The 12874-nt window shown below is 40.7% G+C and overlaps 1 protein-coding gene across 4 annotated transcripts in view; it reads left to right on the top strand.

Annotated features, from left to right (window-relative positions):
- Window positions 1-12874, top strand: part of PITPNB (phosphatidylinositol transfer protein beta) — a 64411-nt gene that overhangs the window by 13510 nt on the left and 38027 nt on the right. For 2 of the 4 annotated variants that reach the window (XM_005657336.4, XM_001927781.6), the window contains exons 4-7: window positions 5666-5757; window positions 6413-6420; window positions 6923-6997; window positions 8886-8969. In XM_005657336.4, coding sequence (XP_005657393.1) covers window positions 5666-5757; window positions 6413-6420; window positions 6923-6997; window positions 8886-8969 — 259 coding nt within the window. Of the gene's footprint in view, window positions 1-5665; window positions 5762-6412; window positions 6421-6922; window positions 6998-8885; window positions 8970-12874 lie in introns of all 4 variants that reach the window. The other 2 variants (XM_084993598.1, XM_084993599.1) reach the window with 1 other exon arrangement.

The following is a 12874-nucleotide window of genomic DNA, read 5'->3' as shown; positions in this document are numbered from 1 at the left end:
CGATCCCTGCCCTCGCTCAGTGCGTTAACGATCCGGCGTTGCCGTGAGCTGTGGTGTAGGTTGCAGACGCGGCTCGGATCCCGCGTTGCTGTGGCTCTGGCGTAGGCCGGTGGCTACAGCTCCGATTCAACCCCTAGCCTGGGAACCTCCATATGCCGCGGGAGCGGCCCAAGAAATAGCAACAACAACAACAACAAAAAAGACAAAAGACAAAAAAAAAAAAAAAAAAAAAAAAAATGAGTAGTTTAAATCATCTGAGGATACAAAGGTTGATTGTATATGATTCTTTAAAGAGGTATGCACATCACTGAATGAGTATAAGAAAGTAATAAAAACCCACCAAATATAATAAATTCATTCTTCAATCTAGAATTAGTTACCCATAAATATTTTTTTCTTTGTAGTCCCGAGTCTTAGGTTTTGCATAGTTCAAAGTTTTCTGCATGAAGAGTGATCCTATTTTAGAAGAACGTCAGACATTTTCCAAACTGTATTGTTTCTTCTTTATGTTATGTTTCATTTCTCATTCTTTTCTTCTTTTTGTTACGTGAAAAATATGTCTTTCTCTTTTTGGTTTTTGTAATTCTCTTGAATTTCAGTGTTGTTATACCTTCTTGAGATTACTCAATTTGTATCTGGCTGTTTTATTCCTTTACCTCAAATCACGGATTTTAAGTCATCTTGTAATTTTTTCCCCCTTATATCTCTCCCGTTCCTTTTTTCTTCCATCTCTATCACCATTACATTAATTCTCTCTCTCTTGAACTTCTCTTATTTGCCTCCAGACTGTCTCTTGCTGTTCATTCTTTTGACTGTTATAAATAATGCAGCTATGAATGTTTGTGTATGAGTTTCTTTCTCTGTGGACATGTTTTCATTTCTCTTGAGTATATATACACATACATACACATACCTTTTTGAAGAACCACCAGACTTTTCCAAAGTGACTATTCTACATTCCCACCAACAGTATGTCAAGGTTTCAGTTTCTCCACATCACTGCTCACCCTTGTTTTCAGATTTTTTTTTAATAGTAGCCATACTAATGGACATGGTCTCATTGTGTGTTTTTTGTTTTGTTTTGTTTTTGTTTTGTCTTTTTGCCATTTTCTTGGGCTGCTCCCACTGCATATGGAGGTTCCCAGGCTAAGGGTTGAATTGGAGCAGTAGCCCCCGGCCTACACCAGAGCCACATCTGCAACCTACACCACAGCTCAGGGCAACTCCGGATCGTTAACCCACTGAGCAAGGCCAGGGATCGAACCCACAACCTCATGGTTCCTAGTCAGATTCATTAACCACTGCGCCACAACAGGAACTCCTCATTGTGGTTTTAATTTTTATTTCCCTGCTGATTAATGATGTTAAGCATCTTCTCATGTATTTATTGGTCATTTGTAGATTATTGGGGAAATATCTGTTCAAATCTTTTACCCATCTTTAAATTGGATTGGCTTTTTTGTTGTAAGTTCTTCATATATTCTGGTTATGAAGATGTAGTCTCTTATCAGATGTATGATTTGCCATTCTTTTTCCCCCATTTGTGAGTTGTATTTTCATTTTCTTATATCCTTTGAGGTTTTAAAAGCTTCTAATTTTGAAATTCAATTTACTTTTTTTCTAAGAATTTTATAGCTTTAGTTCTTTCATTTAGATCTTTAATCCATTTTTAGTCAACTTTTGCTGCCATCTGTTCTTGCTGTCTCCATTTAATTTTCCACACAAAGCCAGAATGATCTTAAAACTTAAATCAGGTTGTATCATTCCCCTCCTCTAAGCCTTCAGTAGCTTCCCATCATACAAAGAACAAAATCTGAATTCTCGGGCCCCATGTTATCTGTCTGCCCCTTGCCTCCCTCACCATCCTCATCTTGTGACCATCTCTTCTTTGTTCACTGCAGTCTGGCCGTGCTGGAGGCTAGACCTTTTGCTATCTTAGGACCTTTGGTCAGCTGTTCCCTTGACCTGCTTGCTGTGTTTGCTCGTCTTCATGTAGCTGCCTGCCACTGCCCTCATCCTCTGATTGTCATTGCCACTGTATGTCACTTCCTCAGGCTGTCCTTTCTGAGCACCCTTGCCCAGGTACTCAATTTGACCATGGACCTGTTCCTTAACCTCACAGCACTCCAGGAAAGGTAATTCTCTTTTTTTGCCTTTTGTTATTTGCTGGTCTGTTTTCTGCTTCCCTCCATGGAAAGTGAGTTCTGGGTAGGAATTATCCCTGTTTGTACACCATTATTACATGGTCTCTGGCGCAGTGGACAGTCAGGAAATACTAGAGCGGATGAATGAATGAGGTCTCCAGGGTATTTAAGGTATATTTCAGTTGATTCTAAGAGGAAAAGTTACTTGCTGTGTTTATGACAAATTAATGTAGGCTTCAGAGTCTCGCATTTTACATTTTGATGTTTATCCTCAAAGGACAGAAAAATGAAACTTTGAACAGTTTTGTTCATTTTGTCTATAGGAAGATGTAAGCATCCATTGGGAAAAGTGCAGTTTGAAATGATTTGCCAAGGTATAATTTATCTCAGGGAGAGGATTTTTTAAAAAGACTGCTCCTACATCAGGAGATGTTCAGTGTACAGCATGGTCATTTATTACCCATCTTTTAAAACATATAAACCCTTTATTTTCTTTTACCACCACAACAAAGTTTCTTACCACACTACAGGCAGGTTTACACCCATTGGTATATTGAGGTTAGATCTTCATACTGATAACATAACTGATAAAACACTTCAGTCGAATTTTACCCTGAAGTTAAATATTCTTATTATGCATTCAGAGATGACAGGCGGAGGTACATTTTTGGTTTTGGACATTATACTAAGGCTGATTCTTAAACAGCTGAAATCTAGATATGTTTACCATGAAGTCAGCACTGTCATGAGTCTTGGTTTATAACGACTGTTTGGGAGAATAAGAGAAGGAACACCCTTTTTGGTTTATTTCTGAAAGTTTCTCCATTTTGTTGATTTAGTTACTATTTGTCCCTTTTCTGAGACTCTCTAATCCTCCGAAATAGAATTTCCTGCATGATACTAAAGTGCCTTCCTAAGTGATACTGAGGTGGGAAAAATGCATATGCTTTCAGTTGTGTGTAAGTGGCACACTTGAACCGCCTTGTTAGGAATATATTAAAGCTGCCATTAATGAAAATTCCTCGCCTTTAAAGTGGAATTGAAATTCAATTTTGTTTACTTAATTTATACATTTTCCCTAAGTTTAGTCAATTACTTAGATTCATTGAGGAGAGATGTGTGCTAATGTACTCATGTTAAATGTAAAAAGCCAGTAAATTTGAAAAAAAGCTGGCTCAAAGATTTGGTCATTCTTTTTTTGGTCTTTTGAGGGCCACACCCATGGCATATGGAAGTTCCCAGGCTAGGGGTTGAATCAGAGCCACAGCCACAGCAATGCCAGAGCCAAGCCATGTCTGTGACCCACACCACAGCTCAGGGCAATACTGTATCCTTAACCCGCTGAGCAAGGCCAGGGGTTGAACCCGCATCCTCATGGATACTAGTCAGGTTCATTATGGCTGAGCCACAACGGGAACTCCCGTGTGGTTGTTGTTAACTAAGTCAAAACTTATAATGAAGTCTTGGAATTCACATGGTAGAGAAAGCATCCTGGAAATAAGATAATGGGCATTTGGAAGCAAGATGAAGAAATACCGAAACTTTCAGATTTGTCTTGTGCTGGCCTTTGGTAACTGACTGCCAATTTTCTGTTTGTGTCAGGAAATTTTAGAACTTTGGATGAATATGAAAGTTTTTTAGAATATTGAGCACTATAGGAATAAATAGGATAGTTAAAAATATATTTCTGAGCTATTTTTCTCTTGCCTTTTTCTAAGTTGATCAGATGAACCATTGATAATCTTACTTGTCCTCTTTGATGGACAGGTGATTTTGTAGCTTATATGTCTTAAATATTACCTATATGTATTACATTATACCCTGATTTGACTCTCCGACATTTAAGAGAATTTTGCTTCCAGTTCTTTAGCAAGGGAAGAAATAATTTGGACTGATAGATATTCTTTCACTTTTAATGTATGATGTCTTCATTTTTCTGAAGTTATACATGAAGTTATTTCTGAAGCTATGCTTGAGTCTTCCAAGATCTCAGAAGAATTAAGTACCCAGAATTAGCCCTCTGCCGTATCTTTTGAGGGTGTAAATATACATACAGATTTATGCCCTTGGAATTTTACTCATACTGCATATATAATAGTACTGCAACTTTTCCAGTGATTTAAGTTACCACAATAGTAGGAGCTCCAAACTGCGTACCCACCCTTGTGTACTGTGGAGGGGAGGGAAGGGCTCTCCACACCGCTTCTCTGTAGCTGCCCACTCTATGGCTGGTGTGGGCTTCATTCCACCTACCTTACTTAGCACCCAGAGTTCAACATGGGAAGGTCTCTGGTCAACTGCTTAATCTTACCATGGGGCTAGAAGTCCCCTCTGGGTCTCACATGTCTTTGGTTTGTTTTTTTCTCTTAGTTTAGGGAATTAAGTTGTGCTTGAATGTTCTCAGAAAGCAGCTCTGATCTGGAAAAAAAAGAATATATAGGCCTTTAAGTTACAGGATATCATTTTGACATACAGCCACTTAAATGCCAGTTACATGAAATAATGAATTAATGCTTGACTCACAGTGTTATTGGGGAATTAAAGTGTTGAAGAAAAGCATGTGAAAGCACCCACCTGCATGTCAGCTTAGAATTACAAAGCAGTAGCTCTCATTGTACTGCACTAGGTGCTAAAGGCATTACTCTGAATCCCTGCAGAAACCCTGGCCGAGTAGGTAATACCAACTCCATTAGACACAGGAGGAAGTTCAGGGAACCAAATAATATGCCCAAAGTCACACAGCTTCTAAGTGGTGATGTTGGGGTTTGAATCCAGTCTGTGAAACGCCTTTGCATGCAGAACTGCTTTCTATACAGCTGGCTCCAGTTAGTAAAAATGGTCATTTCACTTGCATTTCTTTGAAGACTGATAAGACTGATTTTCCATTTGTTAACCCATTGTGTTTCTTGCTTGGGGTTTATCTGTTGGGAATCTTTCCTGATTATCTCATGAATCTGCATTAAGCTTATCATGTATTAATTACATATTTAACCCACCCATCTCCTCTGACCATACTTGAGACAGCAGTTGACATTCATTCAGTCAAAAGCCCATAAGAAAGAATTGCTTCCGTTTTTTGTTTTTGTTTTGTTTTGTTTTGTTTTTTTTTTTTTTTTTTTTTTTAGGGCTGAATATGGAGGTTACCAGGCTAGGGGTCAAATCTGAGCTACAGCTGCCAGTCTATGCAACAGCCACAGCAGCGCAGGGTCTGAGCTGCATCTGTGACCTACACCACAGCTCATGACAACTCCAGATCCTTAACCCACTGAGCGAGGCCAGGGATCAAACCCACAACTTTATGGCTCCTAGTTGGATTTGTTTCCGCTGTGCCATGACAGGAACTCCAAGAATTGCTTCCATGGGAAGGAAAAAAAAAAAAATTTTTTTGTAAACACATTCTTAATTAAATTGTTGTTTTTACACTAATTTTATAGTTGAGTACTCCTTGAAGCAGTATGATAGAAGCCAACAAAGAATTAATGGTGCTGTTGAAAATATGTCCATTATTTCTCTCATCACAGCAAAGTTCCTGCATTCGTGAGGATGATCGCTCCCGAGGGCTCCTTGGTGTTTCACGAGAAAGCCTGGAACGCATACCCCTACTGTAGAACAAGTAAGTCTGCTTCCCAGAAACCATCTCACTGTCTACCCTGCTGCTAATGAGGAAAGGGACTCCCCATGCCCCTGCCTTAGAGAAGGTTGACACTCAGCACGGCCTTCCGTGGGTTCCCAGGGAGTCACTGCAAGAGCTATGGCAGAGGAGAGGCTGCATTGGGGTCCCTTTGTGAGGTGCACATGTTCATTCCCAGATGACAGCCACCATGAGGTCCCAACTGATCAAGCAGGCTCCGTGGGGAGCAAATAAAATGAGTACAGAAACCTTGAAAAGTCATCCTCACTCAGGAGTATCACTTAATGTCCTTTCAGCAGTATATTATCTATATTGCCGCATAGTAGAGGAGGAATATGACACAGGTCATATTCTGAAACAGGTTCCTGTTGTTTGCTGCATTAGTCTTATAAATGTTTGGATTTTGTGACATTATTCCTTTTACAGTTATTTAAAATTAAATTATTGATTCCATAATCTAAAGTATCCTCTGGTGTCACTTGTGTAGAAACTCTGTTTTGCAGATGTAAACCAAATGTTCTATGTTGGCAGGTAATTTAATCTTTCTGACATTAAATATTGTTGGCAGACTGTTTTGGCTCCGATTAACATTCTGAATTTTTCCCCTTTTGTTGCCTACCTGTTCATTATGCCTCAGTTGTAACGGTGAGTAAAACTATTTTTGTGTCACATATTCTTCCATCTTTAAACTTTGCTTTACACAGTAATCATTTTCAACTATTTCTTGCTTTTTTTCTTAAAACTGCCCACTGCTGCATGACTCCTCCTCTGTGCTCTGTGCACCAACTCATGATCTTCCACATGCTCCACTGTCAGTGGGCTCTTTCCAGCCTTGGCTCAGAATCTCACTATTGACTTTATTTTCCTTCTGCTACTTCCTTTGAATGCCAGGTTTGCTCACCAGACCTCACAGCTTCTTTAATGTTAGCCCTGTGTGCTGCATGACAAGCAGGGTTTAAGTTATTTAAAAGCATACAGCAATTAGTTTGCCTGACAAGTCTGTAAAAATAGGTGGATAATGATTCTGAGGATCAGTCTTCATGTAGAGTCAAAGCATGGATGCTTGTGCTGGGGAAAGCTTCTGCAGACATGAGCCCCAAAGAACTGGTGAAAGATCACTGTCATCTTGCTGTTGTGTTTTCTGCAGAATGAATATATGAAAGATGATTTCTTCATTAAAATTGAAACATGGCACAAACCAGACTTGGGAACATTAGAAAATGTAAGTTTTGACTCTGGGCTTTCAGCATAGAAGCCCCTGGAAATTGGGAATACTGTGGTCTTTTTTTTTTTCCTTTTTCTTTCTTTTTTCTTTTTTTATTGTTTGTCTTTCTAGGGCCATACCCGCGGCATATGGAGGTTCCCAGGCTAGGGGTCTAATCGGAGCTGTAGCCGCTGGCCTATGCCAGAGCCATAGGAACTTGGGATCTGAGCTGCGTCTGCAACCTCCACCACAGCTCATGGCAACACTGGATCCTTAACCCACTGAGTGAGGCCAGGGATTGAACCCACGACCTCATGGTTCCTAGTCGGATTCCATTTAACCACTGAGCCATGATGGGAACTCCTGTGGTCCATTTTGTCATCACCAAATCACTGATGCCACCTGCATTAGATTAGCACCAGGCCACACTAGTGTGTGTGCCAGATTGTGGTAAAGCAAGCCCAAGGCCAGAAACAAACGGGCCTTCCCTGTCAGTCCCCTTGCCTTGGTGAGTGAGTGGACTTTGGTGAGGTTGCTATTTTTATCAACAACCTTCTTTATCTGGGACAGGGAGAAGATAGATAAACAAAATTCACAGATAATCCTTAAGCCAATTTTAGTCACTAATTAAAATTTTTTTTCATCTTTTCGTGCTGTATTTGCCCGAGCTTCTCCACTGTAGCAAAATTGATGGCTTTAATTTGCACCTTTATTCCATTTTGCTAGGATATGGGTTGATTTTAGAGAAATGGCTAAAAGGCAGGAGGGCAGAGGTACTTTGAATAATTTACAAAAATGTTGACAAGCTCCTGACTTTTACAGATTTATCTCTGAAGCAAATTACAAAAACTTAGTTAAGACTCACTGTAATCATTAACTTTTGACAAGGTTTGGCAGGGAACATGGGAGAGTATCTAGTTTAGGGTGATGCCCTGGCCCAGTGGTTCTCAAAAGTGTGGTTCTGGACCAACAGCAGCATCTTGGAACCTGTTAGAAATGCAGCCGCTCAGGCCCTACTCCACATCTCTGAATCAGAATCTCTGGCTGTGGGGTCCAGCAGCCTATTTTCTGGTGGGCATTCCAGTTTGAAAACTGTTGTTCCAACCTTATTAAATGCAATTTTAGGAAAATAAGTTTATGATAACTGTGTAGATTCTTTTCTTCCTCTGTTTTTGTGTTATTGGTGCCAGTCAGTAGAACTTTTGAATTATAATTTGCAGTATTTGACTTGAGTTTTTCTTTGAGATGGTGATTTGACTTTTCATGTTTTTTTATAGTAGCTCTAAATTTTAGAGTTTAAATGAATTTGGTATGCTTTAGTCTATATGATTTAATTTGCCAGTTTTAGCTTTCAAATGGGCATATCTTTGCCAGTGTTTAAACAATTCTTTAAGAGGTTCATGGATGGAGTTTCAGAAATAAATGATTGAACATGAGGTGTAGGGAGTTGACATCATACTGGAACTGAATGGCTTAGTATAATCAAATTCAGGAGAGGTTTTAAACCATACAGTGTAGCTTCTTGAAATCTAATTATAATGTCACCTCCTGTTTGTCTAGGACTTAGAAGTTAGAAGGACTGTTACATATCACTTGGGTTAAATGTAGGTCGGGTACGTTTTTTGTATAAATTGTCTCTAAGGGCTTCCAGAAAATAATGGTGACAGATTTTGGTTAATTTGGCAGGATCCTCTCCTCTCTCCCCGTCCCCCACTCCAATTTTTTTTAGGTTTCAGGTAAAAGATTTCTAGATCCTTCCAGCCTTCAGACAGCTAATTTAATGAAATAACAGTTTGGATTTTTTTAATTCTTTGTAATGTACTCTGAGAGACTCAAAGATTATATATGGTAATAGTTTTGCCTAATAAGAAGAGTCCACAGTTTCCTTTCTCTTTCTCATTTATAGGTACATGGTTTAGATCCGAACACATGGAAAACTGTTGAAATTGTACACATAGATATTGCAGATCGAAGTCAAGTTGAACCAGCAGTAAGTACTGTGTACAACTCAGTGGCATTTTAACCTATTCTCTTTCATCTAAAAATTATTTATTTCTTATATGGCCTACCTTTCTACACTAAAATAGCCTAGAGCTTAGGTCTGGGTCTCTGCAGTGAAAAAGATCAGAGAGTAGGAGAGGTGATTTGTTCTTTGTGTGGATTTTTACCTTTGCACAAGTGATCCGTGAGAAATCCCAGTATACCTGGAATACATAGGGGCTTGTTTTCATGGGGTGGGGGTGGGGGACCAAGATTGTTTTACAAAAGAACTCTTCCCTGAGCTTCTTTAAGTAACATGGATCCCTTATAAATTTAAATTTTCAGTAACTCAGGGCTAAAGTTACTTGTAGAAAATGGTTGATGGAAGAATGTTCTAGTTTAACCGTTGTATAGCTTTCTCTTTTGAGTCTTACTAGATGTAAATATTTGTATTCTGGGCATTTACTTAAACCAAAAATTTTTCCCCAAGTCAGGACCCTTATTCCTCACTGCTGGCCCTGCTCTTCCCTCGCCAGTTAAGACCCTTGTCATTACTTTGCCCCAGTTTGTAAATACTAACTCAGTTTTTATAGTATGTGGGGCACAGCTGTGGATTTTTACATATGAAAACAACCAGTGTCCCTTTTCTTGCTAGTCTAGAGAACTAAAGCTTTGTCCTAAGAGCCGCACTGCCTTTTTTGTCATGGTGAAGCATGGTGTTCAGTTAGAATCCTGCCCGGTCCATTTCATTTTGGGTACATATCACCTGAACTTGTTGTAAGCTGAACAGAAATAATCCAAATAGTAAATGTCTGGCTTTGCAATTAAAATTGAAAGGGAAGCTTTCTAAAACAAAAATTCCCAACCTTTTCTCAGAAGTCACTGGGGTTGGGGCTGCCAGCAGTGACCCTCTTTTAGGCCCGATCCTGTTCTGTGAGGAGCACTAAAGGACTTGCCGTAGAAATTCTCAAGTTTGAGTTTGTGTGTGTTAAAGAATGGTCGTAGGGTGAAAGAGTCCTGAGAGTGGGTCAGCTAAGGACTGGGTCAGGAGAGTTCAGGTGCCTGGAGCACGGTGTGGCCTACTGGGATTGGGTGCTCCATGGAAGGCATTCAGGCTGTATTTTGGGTGTTTGAAAAAGTTGTCCTGACCAAACAAAATGGTCCAGTCTTGTGGCTCAAAGGTTTGCATTCCACGTTGTTCTCCAGCAGAGCACAAGTCACCTTTGGTTTTGCCAGAAGCATACGAGTAGTTCTTTGTTCTTGTCCTCAAGCTAAAACAGGCTCCCAATCAGTTTTTGCAGGCAGGAGTGCAAAGGGAAAGGACCCAGTTAAGGCCGATTGTGCAAGAGCCCTGGGGGCCTTCATTCCCTCCCAGCCACCCCAGCCTGGATTCCAGAGTTGGGAAAGGGCTCCGGGATGCATGGTGGCAGCACAGCCAGGGGCTCCAGGTGGAAGGTGCTGAGCTGCAGAGGCTCAGCAGGTGGCTCTCTGTTTGGAAGGATGTCTGGGGTGGAGAGAGAGAATGGATTGGGCCCAGATGAGGAGGGTCTGCATTGTGCATCCATGAAGCTGTGACTGAGAACGTCCATTCTGAGACTAGACTGGCTTCAGATGCACATTCTGAGGTCTTGCTGCCCACTGGCTATTTAGTTACTTAACTTCTCTGCCTATTTTACCTTGTGTAAAATGGGGCTGATTACCTGACAGCACTCTGATTATTAGAGCAGGTGCTTAGAGTACCTCGCTTAATAAACATTGGCCCTTATTGTCATTATTATTAGCAGGAGTTTTGAGAATCTGTATACCATGCATTGTTCGGTGAGTGAATAAGTGTTCATATATATATATGTGTGTGGTTTTGTTTTTCAGCATTCATAGTGCTTGTTTTCCAAGTTACACTTTAAGATACTAGTTTATTTTAATGTTTACTGAATTCACAGTACCTTTTAAAAATTGTGGTAAAATACGAATTAAGTTTACCATTTTAACCCTTTTAAAATGTTCAGATTGGTGGCATTTAGTCCATTCACAGTGTTGTACAACCTTTACCATCATCTAGTTCTAAAATAATCTCATCTCCCCAGAAGGACATCCTGTATGTACTACCATTCCCTGCTGCTCCCTCCCCCCAACCTTTGGCTACCATTAAGTGTTTTCTGCCCCTGTGGCTGCACCTATTTTGGATATTTTATTTGGGGGACTCCTAGCAATATCTAGTGTTCTGTAGGTGGCTTCTCTTCCTTTGTATAGTGTTTTCAGGGTTCATCCACCTTGTAGCCTGTGTCATTACATCAGTGTTTTTTATGGCTGAATAATTATCCAGTGTATGAATATACTATGTTTTGTTTATGTATTCTGTGGGTGGACAGTTGGGTCGTTTCCACCTTTTGCCTGTTGTAGATAGTGCTGCTGTGAACATGTGTGTCATAGTAGTTTTTGTGTGTTTTCTCAGTTATGGATACTACAGGTACAAACGTTACAATGTAGGGCATCTCAGACCTTTTGACATTTATAGAAAAAGCTGGATGCACGTATTTTCTGTTATAAAAGGGGAAAGGTGGCCTCTGTGTGGTGGGAAGTGAGAGTGCCTTTAGGGGCTGGGGGTGTGTACAGACTGAGGTGGGTGGGGGCAGAGGAATGGGGGGCAGGGACTGGGGCTCTGCCCTTCTGCTCGGCTTCCTCTGTCCACTCTGCTGGCACTGATCTTTTTGGCTTCCACTAAGGTGTGTCATAGAATTATCTTCTATTGCAAACACCTGGACCACATGGCCATCCTTACTTCTTACCAGATCTATTTTGGTCTTCTGTTGAATTAATTTGTTCATTTGATTCTGCACTTTTATCTTCCCATGATGTCAAAGGAAGCTTTAAAAGCACATCTGCATTTCTCAAGTGGTTATCATAGTAGTCACCTCGGATCTGGGGCTCAGTCTCTGCTGCTGGCATAGCTCCCAGCAGCTCTCAAGGGTGGGTGCAGTACCCTCAAGAAGCTTGCAATCTGGCTGAGACAAGCCCAGTGCAGTGAAATGGGTTAACCATTTTAACCACTGTTAAAAATGGCAGTTGTGTATCCATGGTCCAGAGAGCTTCAGGATTTCAGAGGAAAGAACAAACGTGTGAGGACAAAAATCTGAAAAGACTAATAGAAAGGGTCATAATATGAGGATGAATAGCATTTTGAGGGATGAAACTGTCCACTGTCATTACAGTTTTTCCTTCTTACCCTCATTGCTGTGACATACTATAAATTCATTTGTTTTCCCCTCTCCCTTCCAAATAGAAATTAAACTTGAGAGGGAAGAATTTTTGTACTGTTAATTCTTGTCACCCCTGCTCCTATAACAGTGCCTGGGATGTGTAGTAGGTTCTTGCTTGTTGAATGAATGCATGAACTGTAGGCAAGCAGAATGGAAGCAAAGGTACAGGTGCGTTATCCAGCACTGAGGGGAGGGGTTGGAGTAATTTTTAGAGTTGAAGGGAACCTTAGCTACCTAGGTCTCGTTGCTTTCAACCTGTGCTTTGCAGAACCCAAGAGTTTCGTGGAGCCTATTCTGGTTGTCAGGATTGAGCACCTAGAGCATGAGGCTGAGGAGTTCTGTCTGCCCACTCTCCCAGCACAGTTTCTACTTGTCCTGTCTTAGTCTTCACCATGAGAATTACTTTGAATACATAGTTCTGCAGCTGCAGAAAGTTGGGTTTCAGGGCTAAGCAGGGAGGCCCTGTTTTATAAGTGAGGAAGCTGAACGCCAGGTAAACTGGGTTTTTCTCAAGGCCATTTAGCTAATGCCTGAAGTGGAAGTTCTCTCAATCCAACATTCTTTCCACTGACTCCTGATTGCTCCCCAACAGAGGCCCTGGTCTATCTCCCTTTGAGCTGCCGCTTGAGTAGTCTTCCTGTCCTCAAGCTGGTCTGCC

This window comes from Sus scrofa, chromosome 14, assembly GCF_054392235.1.
Source record: "Sus scrofa isolate SSC_HxYL_T2T_F1_AM1 chromosome 14, Sscrofa_HxYL_maternal_Yorkshire_Landrace_v2.0, whole genome shotgun sequence".
Lineage (NCBI taxonomy): Eukaryota > Metazoa > Chordata > Mammalia > Artiodactyla > Suidae > Sus > Sus scrofa.
This window is presented reverse-complemented; position numbering and strand designations above follow the sequence as displayed.